The sequence below is a fragment of the Chiloscyllium plagiosum genome, unplaced genomic scaffold, assembly GCF_037043375.1.
Source record: "Chiloscyllium plagiosum isolate Xiang-an unplaced genomic scaffold, Cpla_swu_hap1 HiC_scaffold_9, whole genome shotgun sequence".
In the NCBI taxonomy this organism is placed as follows: domain Eukaryota; kingdom Metazoa; phylum Chordata; class Chondrichthyes; order Orectolobiformes; family Hemiscylliidae; genus Chiloscyllium; species Chiloscyllium plagiosum.
Window position 1 is genome coordinate 59,268,259 of NW_028270147.1, and position 22,486 is coordinate 59,290,744.

The 22,486-nt window shown below is 38.7% G+C and overlaps 2 protein-coding genes across 4 annotated transcripts in view; one reads left to right on the plus strand and one right to left on the minus strand.

The window, feature by feature from the left end:
• The window catches only part of LOC122554402 (retinoid isomerohydrolase-like), a 48,112-nt gene extending 43,671 nt beyond the window's left edge, over nucleotides 1–4,441 (plus strand). The window contains exons 11-14 of the mRNA XM_043699368.2: nucleotides 2,735–2,849; nucleotides 2,948–3,042; nucleotides 3,131–3,242; nucleotides 4,022–4,441. Of these exons, the coding sequence (XP_043555303.1) occupies nucleotides 2,735–2,849; nucleotides 2,948–3,042; nucleotides 3,131–3,242; nucleotides 4,022–4,170 (471 nt within the window). The 3' untranslated portion in view covers nucleotides 4,171–4,441. The remainder of the gene's footprint in view (nucleotides 1–2,734; nucleotides 2,850–2,947; nucleotides 3,043–3,130; nucleotides 3,243–4,021) is intronic.
• A 5,000-nt stretch (nucleotides 4,442–9,441) lies between these two features.
• Nucleotides 9,442–22,486, minus strand: part of LOC122554404 (uncharacterized) — an 85,471-nt gene continuing 72,426 nt past the window's right edge. Inside the window, exons 10-13 of one of the 3 annotated variants that reach the window (XM_043699369.2) lie at nucleotides 18,237–18,359; nucleotides 16,658–16,800; nucleotides 15,152–15,233; nucleotides 9,442–9,707 (exon numbers count right to left, since the gene is read on the minus strand). In XM_043699369.2, the coding sequence (XP_043555304.1) occupies nucleotides 9,624–9,707; nucleotides 15,152–15,233; nucleotides 16,658–16,800; nucleotides 18,237–18,359 (432 nt within the window). In that variant the 3' untranslated portion in view covers nucleotides 9,442–9,623. Of the gene's footprint in view, nucleotides 9,708–12,000; nucleotides 12,647–15,151; nucleotides 15,234–16,657; nucleotides 16,801–17,480; nucleotides 17,789–18,236; nucleotides 18,360–22,486 lie in introns of those variants that run through there. The other 2 variants (XM_043699370.2, XR_006312986.2) reach the window with 2 other exon arrangements.

Here is a 22,486-nt window from a genome sequence, read left to right on the forward strand (position 1 = left end):
CAGAAGACAGTTAAGATGCTGGAAAAACTTTAACAACAAAACATTTGTCCATCTTCTATATTTTTAAGGTGCTGAGACTTGGTGTATATTTCCAGCATTTTCTGCTTTCCTTAAAGCTTTGGGGCGGCACTGTGGCTTAGTGGTTAGTCCTACTACCTCACAGCACCAGGGACCCATGTTGGATTCCAGTCTTGGGTGGCTGTCTGTGTGGAGTTTGCTCATTCTCTCAGTGTTTGTGTGGGTACCCTCTGAGTGCTCCAGTTTCCTCTGACAATTCAAAGATGTGCGGGTTGGGTGGATTGGACGTGCTAACTTGCCCATAGTGTCCACAGATATGCAGGCTAGGTGGGCTAGCCATACACATTACAGGGATAGGGTAGGATGTGGGTCAGGGTGGGATGCTCCTAGGAGGGTCAGGCTGAATGGCCTGCTACCACACTGTAGGGATTCTATGATTCTGACATAAAGCTATGAATGGAAGTCAACAGGCTAATACTTAATGTAAAAAAATTTGGACTGACTCCCATTAATATTCCTTTTTAAAAAATAAAACCAAATTGAAAGACATTTGGTCAAACTAGAATACTTCCAGATAATTATTCTTGAATTATAATGTGTGTAAATGGAAGTTTCTAGGTCACTCATTTAGCTGATATTGACCTATGTAAAGCAGGAAAGTTCAAAATCTAATTTCAGTTTAAATAATTTTGGTGACAATTTAAGTGCTAATAGTCAGCCTAAATATCAAAAAGCGGAAAATCAAAAATAGTTCCTTCTTTATGGACATTTAGGAAGTGAGCAACTGAAAGGTATGGATTGCAGAGCTTTATCCAATGTTGTATTTGCTTACATTAATACCTATCAAAGGTGGAGTTCATGGAACCTGTGTTTGGTGTCTTGTATATGTGTATATATATTATATATATTATGTGGGAATGGCATATTGTTTCTGGGGCCTTGGAATCTTTGAAATTTTCAGGGCCCTTCCACATCTCAAGCACAGACCAACACCATAGTAGGAATATGTACTTGGAATTGAAACAGCAAAGCAATGCACTGGAAGCCTGAAACCTGAAGGTGGAATAGTTGTAGGCAAACATAGTATTTAAACTTTTGAGAGTTCCCTACATTGCTGCTTACCTTCCTCAGATCGAAGATCTCAAGGGGGGGTGGGAAGAGAGGCAAGAAGAATGCAGGCCCTACTCCATCCCATGGCTGAAGTACTTTGCACTCAGTACATGTAGCCAATTGTTTACCATAAGAATACTGACTTCAGAGTATTTGGGTTTTGGCTGAGGCAAGAATGACTTATCATTGTGAAAACCTCCATGTTGAATAGGTCACTGACACACACACACCAAGACTAAATGTGAAGTAGTTACTTTCGGTGAAATAATCCTTAAAATCAATTACACCTTCAAAGGGATTAAAATAAACCTACATATGAAAAAATAGGCTAAGGTTAGAGCTCATAGAATCTTATAGCTAAATAGAGGACAGTAAAATGGTTTTGACGTATAATATATGCATTATATACATACCATATAAAGGCAGTGTTCTACCTTGCACACAACTGAGCAATGTAGTTTATGAATTTCAATGATGGTCTGATGCCAGGTATGTTAGCTAATGATTTCCTGACCTAAATCAAACAGCATGTTTCTAGAGTACAAATACATAGATAAGAGCGCAAACTGTAGTCACTCAGCTCACGTTAACTATGCCCAAAGAATCTACTGTTAAATATGACTCCCCATTTGGCCAGTAGTTACTGAACAATCCTTTATGATTTAACAGCTACATCAACAAACTAAAATTACGGTAATTAGTCGAGCTTGTAACATGGCTCATTTTCACTTGCCAGAAATTACAAATATTCAAGCTCAAGAACCTGTTTTCTGCAAACAAAAGCAACAGTTTAAATCTTATGCTTTTTTTTAATTAACCAGATGCTTGGGGAATCTCTTATTTCCCACTATTATCTAAAAGGCAATGTCTTAGACAATTAGAGGTGACTTGTCAACCAATTTGTACCTTTTTCTCCTATAGGATAACTTGCTTTGGTTGTTTGAAATTTGGCATTTTTATGTTTGGCCTGATAAGTACAAGATGATAAAAAGCTTCGACAACATTACCGTATTGTCACCAAAATCCAAATGTTTTTACCTGAATGAAGAGAGTGTCTTTTCATTTCCCTGATGATGTGTGTTTATTTATAGAATGGCCTTTGTGATCTGAAAAAATTGTGATCCAAATTCACATGATTTAGTTTCAAGGTAGCAGTCTATAGTCATGTATTAAGAAAGAATTAGGTCCCCACTTACAAACCATTATGGTTACATTACACTGTTTACTCCATTCTGATAGGAACGTAGTCACTGCCTGTCCTTGGAGAGGTGGAGACACCCACCTAACCCCTGACCCTATACTAGATCAGTTGGCTCCCATGCAAAGTTTTATTTTATTTTAAATTAGTACCTCTTTGGATTCCAAACTGTTCACTGGGTTTAGCTTCCATTTGTAAGGTCCCTGTACTTCCTTGAAAAGGCCAACATGCCACCACTCACTCAATGCATTTTCTCCAAGGATGTTACCTGTAGTTCAACCAAAATTGCTCTTACAGAACTTTAGACCTGTAAACATTATTAAGAAACCTTGAAATGAAGATTTCTCAGTTAATACTATATCAGATTGTGCATTTCTTACAATATCTTGTTTATTGTGTCTTATTTAGGTTGAACATGGCAAAAATTTGGTGTCTCTTGACACCACAACTGCCACTGCTACAGTTCGGCAAGATGGAACAATTTGGCTGGAACCAGAAGTGCTCTTTTCAGGGCCTCGGCAAGGTGACATGCACTTTTAATAAAAGGACGTGCAAATAATTCTGACAAGTCACTTTGAGAGACTTCTTAAAATTCGCATTAAAATATTTTCTACATTACAGCATTTGAATTTCCTCAAATTAACTATCAGAAATTCAGTGGAAAGGACTACACATATGCTTATGGACTGGGATTGAATCACTTTATTCCAGACAAGGTAAAAAAACTAATGAGTGTGGTTGAAATTTTAACCATTCGACTAAAATGAACTTGCTTCCACTGATGTCTATTTTTCTGTCATGCAGATATACAAGTTAAACGTGAAAACCAAAGAGCACTGGTTATGGCAGGAACCAGATACATATCCATCAGAACCAATCTTTGTTCCACATCCAGATGCAATGGATGAAGATGATGGTATAATATTAATATTAGATCAATCAACAGCATGGTGCTTGCTTTGCAGTTTATCATCAACATTTTGAATGATATTAGAAGATTCTAGTCTGCTCTCCCCATATCAAACAAGCAGGGACATCAGGTTGAATTTGTCATTGTAACCCAGGATTCTTCCTTTTTGGCTCCAAATAATCCTGCACACCAATAGCCGAGCAGACAGAGCAATTCTGATTGGGAAAAATATGGAAATCTTAAGAGGACTGGTGGGCTGTTCAGTTCTAATTAGTTAACTCCCCAGTAACACACTCCGTCAATCTGAACTTAAAGTCTCTGGATTTGAATAAGTGTAATGTTTTACAAACTGCTCTCTGTGTGGAATTTCAGTAATTCAGTTTAGAACCTCTCGAGCATGACAATAGATTTCCAATTATCAGAGTCTTAGCTGAAGTATGATAAGGCACACAGGTATAGGAACTTTTGCAGAAGTCTTCTCATCTATACTCCTGAATGAATCTTTGTAGAATCTCATACTTTCCAAATCTTTCCTTTTTTTTCCAAAGAGGGAATAAAAATTAGTCAAAAATCTTGATAGCTCATTTAGCATGTTAACTCTGTGCAGAGCTGTGTCTGAACAGTATGAATGTGATTTCCTGTATGGGGCCTTAGATTTCACATATGAATACGGGCAGGTGAGTAATTTGTGGAAGTAGTGTTAAATACTAGGCTGAGTCAATGAAAGATTGTTTGAATTAAGAAGAAAATATTATTATAAAATACTATTTAATTTTTGTTAACAGGTGTGTTACTGACTTCGGTTGTAAGCCCAGGTTCGGGTCAAAAACCTGCTTTCCTTTTGATTCTTGATGCCAAGGATCTCCATGAAATAGCCAGGGCAGAAGTGGAGACCAACATCCCTGTTACCTTCCATGGAATGTACAAACCATAATGATCTTGTACCTAGCATAACTGATATTATGGTCATACAAAAATACTGCAATGTAAAACAAAGTAATGTATGCAGAACAACAAGTTAATAGCATAGTCCTTACTTTATCTGTTATGTTAGTACATGTAAAAAATCACATTAGCTTAATTCCTAAGCTGTATTTTGCAATATACATCAAAATTAGGAAGTGATTATTGGCATTAACTATGTAGAGTTGATTATTGTGGCACTGGAAAAGTACAACATGTCAGGCAGCATCCGAGGAGCAGGAGAGTCGACATTTCAGGCGTAAGCCCTTCATCAGGAATCAGCACATTTCTGATGAAGGGGCTTACGCCCGAAACATCGACTCTCCTGCTCCTCAGATGTTGCCTGACCGGCTGCGCTTTGCAAATGCCCCACTTTTCAACTCTGATCTCCAGCATCTGCAGTCCTCACTTTCTCCTATTAACTTTGTAAAGCTGAGTATTTGTTATTAAATTAAAGTCAAAGTTGCTTTATTTTTAAGTTGTGATCAATAAAACATGCTGACACAAATTTTGCCCTCAAGATCTAAAGTGTACGTAGCTGTGATTATCAACCTGAGATAATGATAACAAAATCCTTCTAGCAATATGACACAATACAATAGATTAGAGTTATGTAAACATGGAACGTATCCCTTTCACTTCATGTCTATCACTAAGTACTCAGAACTTATGGACATTTCAGTCTCAAAAATCTGTTTCTTATACCTTCTCTATGACTGGTTTTCTCTTCACAAAAAAATCTCACCACAGCCCCATATCAGCACTTTCTTTCCTATTCATTTCCATTACCATCTTCAAACATTATTACATTGGGAAACCTCTGCATCTTTGAGCCTTTCTCCACTGCTTTCTGAAAAGCTCAGGTATCTTTCCTAGTCATTGTTCATTGTTATGTGGAACAATTCTCTGCTCATTTTCTCCTCCCTTTCCAAACTCACATTCTAACCCAAGTCCTCAAAATGCACCTTTTAAATTCCAAATTCTTTGCAGTACTATTTACCTCCAATATTCCTTGAACTCATCTTTAACAATTTCCAATTTGAGTTCCAAAATCTAGTTTTTGCTACATCCCTTTCTGGTCAAATTAAATTCGAAGTCTGCAGCCCTGATACACTGTTCTTTATTGCTCTGGTTCACTGCTCTGGAGCTTTAAGCAAAGTTGATTATATTCTCACACAAAAAACAGATATTGCTGGAAAAACTCAGTAGATATGGCAGCATCTGTGGGGAGAAAGCAGCGTTAACATTTTGAGTCTAGTGACCCTTCATCAATTTCTGTTTTGCTTACAGATCTACAGCAGCTGCAATTCTTTGTTTTATTGATTATATCCTCCTTTACATTGGGTCCTCTATATTTTACCTCTGCATTTTCAAACCTGTTTGATAGTAAAAAGCAAATAAGATTTTTTTTTGCAACATGGGCACTGGGAAGTGTGAAGTTTAAAATTAATACTTTGCACCTAACAAAATTTCACTGCCAATTCCATCCTCCACATCACTTAACCTTGATGTGCTGTTCATCTTAATAGATTCACCTCTGCATCTTATCTATTTTGATAATGAATGCCTGCTACACACTCAGCTCCATTTTCCATAAAATATTGTCCGTCGCTTAAACACAAAGCTACAACCCTATTTCCCCATTTAATATCCTCCTCTTCTTACATGTTCCTCCCTGTCCTCATTCAGCCCTAATTGATGACTTCCTCCATTACTTAATATCTCAAGTCCTTCGTTATCCATCTCCAGCCCCCTTTGCATCTATTTAATTTCAGGCCCCCACCTCATGTCTGCCTTCCCACCTAATGCCACAACATTAATACAGACCTTACCGTTGAGAAGGCTCTGATCTCTGGAAGTCTTTCCTTTCATTCTTCACTGATTCTGTTTACTTTCTCAAAATCCACGTATTCAATTGTACTATTGTGCAGGGTTCATTTCTTTCAAGGGAAGTTATTCTACACCAAAGTATAAAATGAATACAAGGCACTTATTGAAACATTTTTTTTGTGCAGTTAAGAGGATAAACTCAAAAAGTGAATTCACTGAGATATAGGCCAGGAGGATAAATGCATGAAAATACACAACAAGCATATGATTTTGGAAACTCAACTGTGCCAAGTCAACATTCCCACTAAATACAGCCTTGATTAAGAACTCAATGTCCTTTGACTATATAAGAGATTTAATTGGTGCACATCAAATCTTCTGATTTTGCTGTCTACTACTGACCTACATTTGTGTATGTGCGCAATCTTGATAAACAGAGCCTTTTTGTAATGTGGTGGACAATTATTCCTCACAAGGCCCAGTAATCTTAAGAGGTTTTATCAAGATGATACTTCTGGTCTCTTAAAAATAATTAATCATTTCAGTAATACTCTTAATTTTAAATGAAAATGATTGCAAATGAAGCTCACAATACAGAATTAGTTCCAGATCTTGTCTTGAAGAATGAACATCTTTATAAATTTTGATGCTAGTAATAAGCAGAGCATATTTGGTAAGAATGCACACAACATTAACATCTTTTATTATTCAATTGTACTCTTTCTATGAAAATAAACAACATTAGTGCCAGCCAGGACAGTAGAGGGCATCCACCTCTACTGGAGTTCTTACTTCTGATTGCTAGATGCAGAATGACAACCTGGATACATGGATGTCAATTGAACATATCATTCAATGGAGATGTGATACAGTCCAAGTTTGTTGTTTATTTTCTAATTCAGTTCTATGCAAGAATAGGCTCCTGGCAGTAGTTGTGTATTTGTTGCCCCTAGACAGCAATACTTCCAGGGAAGAGGCAAAGAGAGGGCAAAAGAGAATATATGATGTAATAATTGTATTTTATAATGCTCTAAATTACAGAATAACCAGTACAGAACAACCTTGGTTATCTGTGCATCAATTATCTGAATTTCGGATTATTCGAACAAGATCTGAAGGTCCCACAAAAACATTATCAGTTATCTGAACAATCTGTGATCCAAACAATCCGAACAAAATACTCCACGCCCATCTCGTTCAGATAATCAAGGTTGTTCTGTAAATTAAAGGGAGTAGAATTGTAGATTAAACTACACTGTCCAGAAAAAAAATCTGTATTCTAGATTTGACTAACAGATGACCCATATGTTGAGGGATCCTTTGTGATCCACCAAACATTGTTTGCAATATAGGGAAGTGTAACTGAAGATATTGCAAAGAGCTGCTCCTCCAATCAAAAGCTGTTCACTTGTGAAGCTGTGCATTATATGATAATGGAAGAAATAACTTAATTGTAAATACTCCAGGACAACTTTTCACCTTTTGCATTGGAAAAAGTTGGTTTAGTTCAAATCTATCCCCGAATAGGTGGAAAACACCTGACTGAAAAGGTGACATCAATTCTTTTTCATTTTAAAATCTGCCAAGTTTGCAACATCTTTATAAATCATCAAGTTAATAAACAAATGAGAAATCTTTGGCAAAACATTGAAGACATTCAGACTGATAACTTACGGACAGGGATTACTTCACTGACCCTTCATTGTTGGTACAAAGAAAAACAACTATACAGCACAGGAACAGGCCTTTTGGCCCTCCAAGCCTGTGCCAACACATTTTGCCCTTCCATATTAAAACGGTCTTCACTTACAGGATCCGTATCCCTCTATCCCCTTCCTATTCATGTATTCATCCAGGTGCTTCCTGAATGCTGCTATTGTCTGCTTCCACCACCTCCTCTTGCAGGATGTGAAAAACTTGCCTCGCACATCTCTTTTAAAAATCACCTCCCTCCTGCACTTTGAACATGTCCCCTAGTAACTGACCCTTCCACCCTGGGAAAAAGCCTCCACTCTATACATGTCATTCACAATCTTATATACTTCCATCAGGTCATCCCTCAACCTGCTATGTTTCAGTGAAAACAAATTCAGTCTATCAACCTTTCCTCATAGCTAAATTCCCCATACCAGGCAACATCCTAGTAAACCTTTTCTGTACTCTTTCCAAAGCATCGACATCCTTCTGGGAATGTGGTGACCAGAACTGTACGCAATATTCCAAATGTGGCCTAACTGAAGTTCTATAAAGCTTCAGCATAACTTGTGTATCCTTATACTCAATGCGTCTTCCAATGAAGGCAAGCATAGCATAAGCATTTGTTACAACCTTATCTACTTGTGCTTTGACCTTCAGTGATCCGTAGACATGCACACCAGATCCTTTTGCTGATCAATATTCCTAAGGGTTCTACCATTCACTGTGTAATTTCCACCTGTGCTTGACCTTCCAAATCATGTCACATTTGTCCAGATTAAAATCCCTCTGCCATTTTTCTGCCCATGCCTCCAACTAATCTATATCCTGTTGTATCCTTGGACAATCCTCCACACTATCCACAACTCCACCAATCCACCAATCCTTACATCATCTGCAAACTCACTAATAGACCAGCTAAATTTTCCTCCAAATCATTTACATAGATCACGAACAGCAGAAGTCCCAGCTGATCCCTGTGGAACACCAGTCACAATCCACCATTCCAAACAGTATCATTCCACCATTACTCTAAGTCTCCATCTTGCCAGCTCACCCCGATACAATATGACTTCACCCAGTCTGCCATGAGGGACCTTGTCAAAGGTTTTACTGAAGTCCATTTAGATATCAACTACTTTTCCCTCAACCATCGTCATCACTGTCGTAAAAAGCTTGATCAGGTTAATGAGGCATTATCTCCCCTGCACAAAACCATGTCTGTCGCTAATAAATCCATTTGCTTCTAAATGCGTATAGATCTTGCTTCTGAGGATCTTTTCCAATAATGTACCTACCACTGACGTGAGGCTCACAGGCTTGTAAAATTCCAGGATTATCTTGTTACTCTTCTTAAACAATGGGACAACATTAGCTATTCTCCAGTCCTCTGGGACCTCACCTGTGGCCAAAGAGGATACAAAGCTGTTTGTCAATGCTAGGGTTTTAACTCCTAACAGGCTGGTGAGCAATGGTCACTTCACTGAGACCACACTGTGCAGAAGCTGTTCTTTTGAGGTTAGAATTAGTACACATTGATATTGCACATGATTTGCAGCTGAAAGCAGTTGCGTTCTACCTGACATTATGATGTTTGTATTAATATGAAAATTACTCCATTCCCAACACTGAAACCTTGAATGGTTTGGGATACTAAGTACTTAGGTTGTTGCTGTAAGCCAGGCACACCTTTTGCAATAAACAAACAGGAACACTGTAGGATCAAGATAATGTTTATTTTTAATTAGCCTCTTTAAGAGCATATTAGCTAGATTGGTTCTTTGAGCATGCTCTGCAATACTTAATCACTATAAATAATATTTTAGCCTGTGCTGCTTTTCGTTACAGCAGCTGCTCATCTTTAATCATTGAGTTGGTGAAATGTGCCATTCTCCAAGTTTACATTCTCAGGACAGCATGTTTTTCTGGTTGTGAATGCAATCGAGGTTTCTGTTTGATGATATTTAGACACTGACCTATTACCTGTAATCAGAGACATTTCACAGTTAGATTCAATGTTCACAAGCACATTTCTACGTTTTGAAACCTTGCATTTGGTTAGTCAGTTAACAAATTATACTTTTCAAACCAGTGTCTGTAGTTGAAATCCAAACTTTGCAATAAGATTTTTTTTCAAAATATTCTGACTTGGAAATGTGTGCAGTTGTTCTATTTAGCTAGAGCTATAATGAAAAAAACTGGAAATGCACAACATGTCAAATACCTGTTTTTCAATCTACAGGCATTCAGAAAGTAAATCCTAAACTATAGAACTAGCACTGGCTAGCTCATAGAGTCATAGAATTGCACAGCATGGAAATAGACCCTTTGGTCCAACCTGTCCATGCCGACCAGATTCCCAACCCAATCTAGTCCTACCTGCCAGCACCCGGCCCATATCCCTCCAAACCCTTCCTATTCATATACCCATCCAAATGCCTCTTAAAATGTTGTAATTGTACCAGCCTCCACCACATCCTCTGGCAGCTCCTTCCATACACGTACCACCCTCTGTGTGAAAAGGTTGCCCCATAGGTCTCTTTTATATCTTTTTGCTCTCACCCTAAACCTATGACCTCTAGTTCTGGACTCCCCAACCCCAGTGAAAAGACTTTGTCTATTTACCCTATCCATGCTCCTCATAATTTTGTAAACCTCTATAAGGTCACCCCTCAGCATCCGATGCTCCAGGGAAAACAACCCCAGCCTGTTCAGCCTCTCCCTATAGCTCAAATCCACCAACCCTGGCAACATCCTTGTAAATCTTTTCTGAACCCTTTCAAGTTTCACAACATCTTTCCGATAGGAAGGAGACCAGAATTGCACGCAATATTCCAACAGTGGCCTAACCAATGTCCTGTACAGCCGCAACATGACCTCCCAACTCCTGTACTCAATACTCTGACCCCAATAAAGGAAAGCATACCAAATGCCTTCTTCACTATCCTATCTACCTGCGACTCCACTTTCAGGGAGCTATGAACCTGCACTCCAAGGTCTCTTTGTTCAGCAACACTCCCTAGGACCACACCATTAAGTGTATAAGTCCTGCTAAGATTTGCTTTCCCAAAATGCAGCACCTCGCATTTATCGGAATTAAACTCCATCTGCCACTTCTCAGCCCATTGGCCCATCTGGTCCAGATCCTGTTGTAATCTGAGGTAACCCTCTTCGCTGTCCAATACACCTCCAATTTTGGTGTCATCTGCAAACTTACTAACTGTACCTCTTATGCTCGCATCCAAATCATTTGTGTAAATGACAAGAAGTAGAGGGCCCAGCACCAATCCTTGTGGCACTCCACTGGTCACAGGCCTCCAGTCTGAAAAACAACCCTCCACCACCACCCTCTGAGCCAGTTCTATATCCAAATGGCTAGTTCTCCCTGTATTCCATGAGATCTAACCTTGCTAATCAGTGTCCCATGGGGAACCTTGTCGAACGCCTTATTGAAGTCCATATAGATCACATCTACTGCTCTGCCCTCATCAATCTTCTTTGTTACTTCATCAAAAAACTCAATCAAGTTTGTGAGACATAATATCCCAAGCACAAAGCCATGTTGACTATCCCGAATCAGTCCTTGCCTTTCCAAATACATGTATATCCTGTCCCTCAGGATTTCCTCCAACAACTTGCCCACCACTGAGGTCAGGCTCACCGGTCTAGAGTTCCCTGGCTTGTCTTTACCGCCGTTCTTAAACAGTGGCACCACATTTGCCAACCTCCAGTCTTCTGGCACCTCACCTGTGACTATCAATGATACAAATACCTTAGCAAGAGGCCCAGCAATCACTTCTCTAGCTTCCCACAGAGTTCTCGGGTACACCTGATCAGGTCCTGTGGATTTATCCACCTTTAACCGTTTCAAGACATCCAGCACGTCCTCCTCTGTAATCTGGACATTTTACAAGATGTCACCATCAATTTTCCTACAGTCTATATCTTCCATATCCTTTTCTACAGTAAATACTGATGCAAAATATTCATTTAGTATCTCCCCCATTTTCTGTGGCTCCACACAAAAGCCGCCTTGCTGATCTTTGAGCGGAGAAAGTGAGGACTGCAGATGCTGGAGATCAGAGCTGAAATTATGTTGCTGGAAAAGCGCAGCAGGTCAGGCAGTATCCAAGGAGCAGGAGAATCAATGTTTCGGGCATGAGCCCTTCTTCAGGAATTCCTGAAGAAGGACTCATGCCCGAAACGTTGATTCTCCTGCTCCTTGGATGCTCCCTGACCTGCTGCGCTTTTCCAGGAACACATTTTCAGCTCTGATCTTTGAGAGGCCCTATTCTCTCCCGAGTTACTCTTTTGTCCTTAATATATTTGTAAAAACCCTAAATGATGATTGAGAACCTTTGAAACATCACCAAAGCACTGACAAGTCTAACAGAAAGCAGCTTCCAGATCATTGCATCTCTTCTTGGAAGTAGGAAAAGGAGAACAGGTTTGACTAGAAATAGAGGACAACGGAAGACAATACTCAAAATATATGGCAGGCCAGAACTAATATAATGGTCAATTCAAAAAAGGTCTATTTTAGAAGCAAGAGTTGAAAGAGGTTCAGAAGAGTCAACTTTGCAAATGAATTTTATTTTAACAATAAAAAAAGTCACAGAGTTCTTTACATGTGGAGTTCCAGGTGAACACAGATTATGAACGAAGAAAGATGAAACAATTTATGATGGAGATAAGAAATTTGCTATTGTTTCTGCTCTCGATGATAGTACTGGAGTAATAAACAATTTGACCATGGAGAAAGAGAAGGTACACAGTTGCTAGATCAGTCAATCATCAACTGTTTTTAAACTTACAACTTTCAAAATTGAGACTAAGAGGGCAGCTATCATACCAGTGAAGGCAGAAGAACAATGAAGTAGGCTCTTATGCATATTTGGAATTCAAATGTGAAAGAAATATAGCTGTGGAAAGATAATAAGAGTTAGTCATAACAAGAGGAAAGAAAAATCAAAGTCAAGGAACACTTTTTGTGTATTTGTTCCCTGTTTTGAAAATCGTAATTTACCTTGCATTTTAGGAACGTGAATGAAGTAGGACCCTTAATCAAGGCTTAATAATGTGGCACATTCTGGGTAATACTAAGTCAGACAGCCCAGTAAGAATCAAGTTAATGTTTGTTCCAAGTGTAGATTGCTCAACTAAACCATGGGCTCAAAACTTTTTTTGATTAAAGGAACCCTTTCCAAATGAAACAGTAACACATGAAACTAAATTATAATACTATAAAAGACTTCTTTTTGCAACATTTTTGTAATATGAAGTTAACTATTAATAACTTAGAGATCTGTGGGTATCTGCTTCTCACTCGAGTTTATGTCTATCTTTAGCACAAATAGAGACAGCACAGAATGGAGAAAGCATTAGGAGAACAGAAATAAAGCAGGATCACAGAGACAGCACAGCACAGTCAAATAGACAAACCGAGCTGGAGAGTGACAGGATACATAGCTGGAGAGGATGGAATACATAGAGAGCACAGCATTGAGCAAGTTGAGCATGAGGCTAGGAAGGCAGGAACTCACAAAGGGCAGGAGCATGGACAGTTTAGTTGGAAGGAGGAAACAATTCTTAGTCAGGAGCCCAAGTGGAGCAAAGGAAACCTCCGAGTTCTGTTTGGTCACTTACTTTTAACAAAGGCTCTTTAGGTAGTTACCCACATCACACAGCCATAATGTCAGCCTTGTATGTTGGAACATCTGAATAGCCTGAAACTCTGTTTGAGAGGTGCTGACCAAAATGGAGGTATAGCAATACTACTGCAACTGATCTCACTGCTACTGAATCAGGGGGGGGAGAAAAATTAGTCAAGGTCCCACTTCTGAGGTGACTGCTAGTAACTACATGAAGATCAGACTTAGCTTTCATACTTCTCATAACTGAATAACTAGGGAGTCAGTTAGTTCAGTTAGCTGAACTGCTGGTTTATGATGCAGATTGACTCCAATAATGTGGGTCAAATTCCCACACTGCCTGACGGCACTATGAAAGTCCTGCCTTCCTGACCTCACCAGTCACCTTGAGATGTGGTGACCCTCAGGTTAAACTCAACACCAGTCATCTCTCTGTAATGAGAGATCAACCTTATCATCCTCTGAGACACTGGCAACTATTCCCACTACAGTCAAAGTCATACAGCACCGAAATAGTCCAACCTGTCCATGCTGACCAGAACCCCAAATTAAACTAGCCCCACCTGCCTGCATTTGGCCCATACTCGTCCAAACATTTCTTAATAATTTACTTATCAAAATGTTTTTTTACATGTTGTAACTGTACCCTCATCCACCACATCCTCTGAAAGTTCATTCCACACACAAACCATTCTGCGTTAAAAAAAAAGTTGTCCCATGTGTCTTTTTAAAATCTTTCTTCTCTCACCTTAAAAATATGCCCCCTAGTCTTGAAATGTTTCATCCTAGGGAAAGAACACCTGCCATTCATCTTATCTATGCCCCTCATGATCTTCTAAACCTCCATAAGGTCACCTCTCCACTTCCTACGCTCCAGTGAGAAAAAGTCTCACCCTATTCAGCCTCTCCTTAAAACTCAAACTCTCCATTCCTGATAACATTCTGGTAAATTTGTTAGGAATCCTCTCCAGCTGAATAATATCTTTCCTATAACAGGGCTACCAGAATTGGACACAGTACTCCAGAAGAGGCCTCACCAACATTCTGTATAACCTTAATTCAACGTCCCAACTCCTATACTCATAGGTATGAGCAATGAAGGCAAGTGCATTAAATGCCTTCTTAACCACCCTGTTTACATGTGACGCAAACGCCAAAGAATTATGTTCCTGAACCCCTATGTCTCTCTGTTCTACAACATTACTAGATGAATAACTTAGAAGCTGTTAGTACCCATGGACTCATACCCAATCCTTTAGTCAGTGCCTTCAGAATAGAGAAAGACAGGGAGAAACCAAGTCAGTAAATGTTCAAAAAAGTTTCATTGATTTCTTTTCAAAAAGCATGCAAAGTAAGAAATTTACCCCAGTTCACCAAGGCATATTTCTACATATGTGATATGGATCAAATTTTTCATTTTGATTTACAGTTTAGAAAACATGTTTCCAAATGAAAACATCTCTGCAGACATTATCTTAATAAAGCCTCATAGAAATAGATTTTGAGATAGCTTGTTAATAATTCATCATTTTGACTCTGGAAATTGCTACATACAAAGGACTATATACTCCTAATTGCCTTTTACTTTTACAAATTGAAAAATGTCACAAGTAATAAATGACCCCTAGAGTGAGATATGCAGACAATTCTTGCACTTGTGAAAATGTATCAGGAATAGAAGGGAAAAAACCCAGGAATGAGGAGGGGCTATTATGAAATAAGAACATAACCGGGCAAATGCAGCACAAACTATAACTAATTGAAATGTGAATTTACCATCCGAGTGTCTTTAGGCAGTATTATACCATCATCCCAAATTCTGGAAGAGGAGTGAAAAGCAGAACTCTCGTTCTCCAGCCTGAAGAGAAAAATGGTTTTGGTGTGAAACCATACAATCATTTAAATTAGACTTTCTACATTACTTTGAACCAAATGCAAAGTACATATATTAATCACATTTATAGAGGGTTGAACTATTTCTAAAATCTGTAAATACAGTAAAAGGTTATACCTCACTCCTTTTTATCAATTTACAATTAACAGATGTTTCATGTAGTTCAGACTTCAAGATTATTTGCATAAAACTAAGACTTGTTGATCAAATTAAAAATTATAAGACTAGCATGTTTACAACTAATTGTGGAATCTGTGATGCTGTTTTTGATGACAAAAGGTGCTGAAATTTTTAATTCATCAATACATTTTCGGGTTCCACCAAATCTGAGAGGCATTTTTTTTAATCTGACATTGATAAAGAGTTTATCAACAGCTAAACTGGTCAATTAACTCCTGATTTTAGCTTTAGATTATAAAATGAGGTTCCCTTGATGACTTAGTGAAGTTATCCAGTGAACAGCTATAATAGACAGGCCTCTTGATTAATGCCCAACTTGGATGGTGCTAAGTGATCACCAAAGGAGGCTTTAAGAGCACAGTAATCATAAAAAAAGTACACGATCCAGGAGGTCATTTAGCCCAAGAAATGATTGCTGTCCCTTTTCAATACATTCCTATTTCTGTAACCCCTCACCATATTGCTGCAATAATTTCTCCTTCAATAATGTGTCAAATTTCCTTTCGAATGCTGTTATTTAATCTGTCTATCAACCTAGTAAGCAGCACATACAAAATCCCAAATTCTCATTGTGTGAGAAGTTCTTCATGTTGCCTCTGCTTTCTTTATCAATCACCTTAAATCTGTGCTTTCTGGTTATTGTCAACTATTGGAAACATTCTCTAATTACTTTACCTAAACCAGTCATGATTTTAAATTATTGAGTAAAATATCCTCTTTATATTCTTTGGTCAAAAGAAAACCATCTCAATACTTTGATCTAAATGTTTCAACTTAGAATTTTCTGCACATTCATTGCACCAACCTGCCCATGTCATCTTAAACTCGTACAATCTTCTTCACAGTTTACTTACTGTACCTACAAGTTTCAAACCTTCTATAAATTTCAATATTATGCATGCAATTTGAAGGCCAAGTTATTAAAGCATATCAGAAAAAGCAGAGGTCACAATACTGATAATATATACCATATTATCAGACATAATATCTAATTTTGATTATATCAGGCCAGATGTGCTGGATGGACATACATTGATAATGACTGAAAACAGGATTAAAATTAACTATAAAAGGTCTAGTGTTGAAATTACTAGTGAACAGTTATTATTGAAACTAAGACCATAAGAAATAGGAACAGGAATAGGCTGTTTGGCCCAAGCCTGCTCCACCATTTATTGGGGGTTCATGGCTGATCTGACAATACTAACATTTCTTTCATGATCTTCAGTTGTGTCTCATCTTGGATTTCACCATCGGATTCCTGGATCTCTCGGAAGTAACTTGGGCCAACTAGTCCAATCCTGGCATTGGGCCATAGAAAAAGGAAGTTCGGATCAAATGATCTACCGCACTGAAACATATGCAAATTTCACTTTAACATTATCCACAGAGATCCAAGTGAACATAACGTGCAATAACCAATAATGTGCCCTCCTGTACTATTTTCTTAATTATAATCTTCCATTTGTTAACTTTCATTTACATGGCCACAAATAGAACAGAAGAATTTTCTTATCAAATGGAACCCTAAGACAAGTACAATAATATTTGTGAAATTTTCAGCATTAAAATAGTGGCCTAAAGATTTTACACACATTTATCCCAAATTTCAGCAGACTCCCAGAGAATTTGCACAAACTATTAACACCATTTCTCTTGGTTTGGTTGAGGTAACAGTGATATATAGAAAATAATCTTCATGGATATATATTTAACAATCAGAATTGGACAAGTCATCAGTAAGCCCTTTTAAATTACCCTATGTCTAAGGCTGCAACAGTACTGTTCATATTACAATATTAATATTGCCACTTCTATCCCACTTCCAGATTGAACTGCACACATGTAATTGATTTAGGGCAACATTACTCTAATTTGCTGCATCAACTCCTTTCTCCTCACTCAATTTATTGTTGGTAATTCAATTAATTGCACAATAGTTAAGTGATGCCCATAAAATGTGGGAGAAAATGAGGGAAAAGCATTTCTAAAAATGTCACAACTGAAACTTATGGTGTCAAGAACACTCACTGGATGCAGTGTGGCAGGTAAACAGCCTACTTGTACACTGTTTTGCAGGCTCAATGACACCAGGACCACAAGCAGAAAATCAGCAAAAGAAGAATAAGCATCTTGTTCTATTTTGGATGTAGGTTTGTATGAGGGTCAGTAAGCAAAGTTGAGTGTCAGTTGCACACTGTGAGCATCTTGTTCCCTCTTTGGAGCTTTGTTGCACTCTTTAAATGACTTCTTGACTCTCTGTGTGCAGAAGTGATAGTCCCATTAGCAGGATCATTAGCAGGATCCTGCTAAAGCTTTTTTGGCGTACCAGATGATTCCTGATCCAGAAAAAACAGGTCAGTTATAGTGAGGTAATAGCAGTAGACAGAAGTCTCATCTCACCATCACTTTTAACCCAGTTCTTGCCTTGATTAGAACTGAACCAACAAAACAAAAAGGAATCACAGGCAAGCCCAAATATTTTGTCTGACATATATGAGTACACCGTCCAGCAGTAGGCACTGAATAGAGATCAGGAACAATAGCTTTGGCTTGTCTTTACCCTCCTAACTTCAGGATACTAAATTATTCCTATCATCCCCAAAGAGGAGCCAACAGAGTGTAGACCAGGAATTGAATCTCAGAATAGAATTATTATTATTAAACTAACTAGACTATGTTCTGCCTGTGCTTTTCCATAAGATAGAACTCCTAGAAAACACTACTTTTAAACTACAATTATCTTCAATGGTATGAGGGCCATACAACAACATTTCTAGAATGTACCATAGGAAAACTTTCACCACCATAGCAGCCTCCAATTATAATGGTTATCTTGGGAACGGTGGAACATGCCACAGCTGATATCATCGTGCCCTGGGCCTTAAGTTGGTTGGTAACATCTTCAGCCTATAAAGAAAACCACAAGATGATTTGCTGAATTATATAATGCACATGAATCAGGAGAAGATTTAAAAGAGGAAACAGTATTTTCAATATTGATTATTCTTTATTGTGAACTTCCGAATGAACACCAAGAACATACATTTTAATTACCATTAAAAGGATTAGTGAGGTAATAGCAGTAGACAGAAGTCATTAGATAACCTCTCAACTCAAAGGAAAACAAGTCTTGAAAATGTGGGCACACAAAAGCACCTTCTGTGCTGATTTTATCAAATTAATTCTTGAAACATGGCCATTCACATTCCTTATATTAAACGCTAACACTGATGAACAATTAGCCCAGGTTTTAAAGGACCGTGGGCTCAGATTCAGAAAGTACTGGTCTCAAACATGTCCAAAAGAATTAGAAAAGATAACAGCCTTTCAGCTTTTACAGATCGGACACAACCTGTTCAGAACCAGGAGCAGGTGCAATTTGAACTTACATCTCTTGGCCCAGAAGTACCACTATACCAAAGGAACCCTAACCCAAACCTACTATCCCAAACAGATCTCCAGGACACTAAACATGTAAAATGCTTGAACTTGATGGGGTGATTGACTGTTTGATTTGCACCATATTTTCTGGATGTTCTGGTAAGCAGGTTCCCATTATATCCAGTGGCAGTATTCAAGCCATGCAATCCCAGTTCTTCTCATCTGCTTGTGTAATGAGATGAGAGAATTCACAGTCATGCGTATTCAATGCAATTTTTAGGTCTAAATCTTCATGGACTAAGGAGGCAAGTAGAGTCATCCAGTATATCCATTCCTGATTGAAACATAAAGGGGCAATTTTAATCCCAGCCACTTGCAGAAACAGGAAAAACAGTCACAATTGATCTCTCAGTTTTGATTAGATTCCCTACAGTATGGAATCAGGCCCTTCGGCCCAACAGGTCTACACTGACCCTCTGAAGAGTAATCCACCCAGACCCATTCCCCTACCCTAAACTTACCTCTGACTAATGCACCTAACACTATGGGACAATTTAGCATGGCCAATTCACCAGACCAGCACATCTTTGGAGCACCCAGAAGAAACCCAAGCAGACACAGGGAGTATGTGCAAACTCCACACAGACAGTTGCCCGAGGCGGGAATCGAACATGGGTCCCTAGCGCTATGAGGCAGCAGTACTAACCACTGAGCCACTGTGTCGCTTATTGACTGATGTTCTAGCCAAATCTGGAGTCTTGGGTTTTAATCTGCTTGCTCTTTAGAGAAAAGCACCTGTTGGGTCAGTTCAGAGTCCTTTTAACAAGCATATAAATTGCCAAAGACTTTAGGCTTTGACTAATTTTTAACTGGCCTAGTTAAGGAACCTCTGCAGGTTTCTTACCAGGTGAAGGCAGTGAGAAATGGCTCCAGAACTAAATGAGGCCATTTCATTGTGTGCCCAGGAACAGTTGAAAGGTTTTGGTTTCCTCAGCCTTGGTATTCTCCAGCCTGACCCACTGAAACCTACTCCCTGCATGTACTAACAAAGCTTCTTTTGGTGCCAGTTTGTGGATTTGACTCTCCAAAAATCTGATCCCAACCATCAGCCAAGTGCTGCTCATTTCACTGCTGACACTAGGTAATTTTGATACTTGTTCCTCCCCTATCTGCTGGAACCCCACTCCCAGTTAAAATTTTCTCCATAGTGATACCTGCTTAAGAGTGCATGTGTGAACAACACCAGTGATGCATTTCACTTACGAAGAGAATGCAATCTCACTGTCAGGAGGATATGGTTTAATGCTGAAGAAATGCTACTCCTACACCAAACCTAACAAGTGACTACAATTCTGTCTGGGCCAAGAAAGAATATGATAAATATTTGAAAGAGGATTGATCCTAGGTCCTCTCCTATTTCTCATCTACAGCTGTACCTCAATGACATCATCTAAGATCAAAGCTTTAGTTGTAACATTCACACTGATGATACCACACTCAATCTTTTAATCACCTCCCTTAACTGTCCTGTTAATGAAATTTCCTCTAATTAACTATGGAAAAACTAAAGCCATCCTTTCTGGTCTCTCTTCAAACACTATTCCCCAACTACCAATACCAGATCTCTGCCTACCAACAGTCTGAGATTAAGTCAGTCCATTTGGAACTATGATGCCACATGATTGGAGATTAGTTTCCAATATCACATTTGTGCCATAACTAAAACCATCTGTTTTCATCCTCAACACTGTCTCAGATCATAGGCTGTTGAAACTCTCATTCATGCCATTGTTACCTCCAGACTCAACTATCCTAACGTCCTCATGGCTGGTTTCCTCATTCAATCCTCCACAAACCCAAGATTATTTCAAAGTCTGATGCTCTTGCCTGAACTCTCAGCCTACCCCATTCTCCTACAATCTGGTGCTCCCTGACACACATTGGACCTGAGTCAAAACAACATCTTACCTTGAAAATTCTCATCTTCATTTCCAAATCCCTCCTTATCTCTGTAGACTTCTTTAGTGCCACAGCTCTCCAAGATATTTATACGCCTCTCATACCAACCTCTTGTGCATTTTTAACTATAATTGGTCCACCACTGGTGGCCATACAATTAGTTGTATAAGTTCCATGTTCTGAAAATCCCTTCCTACACTCCTCCACCTCTCTTCCCTCCTTTAGGACACTTCTTAAAAACAACCACTCTCAAAGTTTTTGAACAGCTGACCTACTATCTTCTTAAACCAAAAACTAGAAGAACTGTGGATGCTGGTAATCAGATTGAAAATTGGAAATTGCTGGAAAATCTCAACAGGCCTGGCAGCATCTGTGGAAAGAAAGCATAGTTAACATTTAGGGTCCAGTGACCCTTCTTCAGAACTGATCTTGCATGGCCTGCTGCGATTTCCCAGCAATTTTGTTTCTAATATCCTCTTTTGTGGTCTAACATCTGCTGTAGTCTTCTTGGACCTATATGACCGACGTAAGTTCCAACGGCTGAACGATGTGTATGTGTGTATGTATGTGTGTGTGTATGTATGTGTGTGTGTATGTATGTGTGTGTGTGTGTATGTGTGTATGTATGTATGTATGTATGTATGTATGTATGTATGTGTGTGATGCGTAATGCTTCCATACCTAAGGCATGGTGACCAGCAGGTTCAACTCACCACCAGAGAGAGAGTCATCTCTCCGATTAGAGAGAACAGCCTATGATCCTTTGAGACTTTAGCAACTTTCATCTTCCACATATTTCAGAAGGAAATATGTCTCATGTCTGTCATTTTCAAAGGAAAACTGTTACATTACTGGGTTACTTTAATCTGCATGTAGGTTGGGTAAACCAAATTAGTGACAATGGCACAGAAGACATATTTCAAGAGTGTATATGGGATGGATTTCAGCACTAATACATTAAAGAACCAACAGGAGAACAAGTCATCCTAGGCTGGCTATTGTGTAATCTAGTTGTGCAAGGCCCCTTGAGCCCATTATGAAGATTAGCAACCGTAGTACTCATCATCAACTGGACATGATGGAGTTGACTCTGAGACTATAGTCCTGAAACTAAATAGAGGAAATGGTGTTTCAATGATGTATGATGGTATGAGGCATGAGTCGCAATGATAGATTGGGGGATTCTAAATGGATGACCGCAAAACTCAATGCAATCGCTCAGAGAGTTCATGGGTGAACTATATCAGTTGTTCATTCCTGCCTCATGCAAAAGTAAAATGGGAACGGTGACCAAACCAAGGCTTACTACAGAAATTAGAGATGCTATTAGATCCAAGGAACAGGCATACATTACACCTGAGTAGTAGGAGCAATTTCGAATTCAGCAAGGAAGGGGAAATTCAGGGAAAATACAGTAAAAGCTTACAAGAAACAAAAAAACTGATGGTAAAAGTTTCTAGAGATATGCGAAGAGAAAAAGATTGGAAAAGACAAATGTAAGTACCGTACAGTTAGAAACAGAGGAATTTATATTGGGGAGTAAAGAAATGGTTGACCAAATAAATATGTACTTTGGTTCTGTACTCACAAAGGAAGACACAAATAACATACTAGAAACGTTGGAGGACCTGAAGGAAATCAGTATTAGGTATGAAAATGGTATTGAGGAAATTGTTGGGATTGATCATCTACAT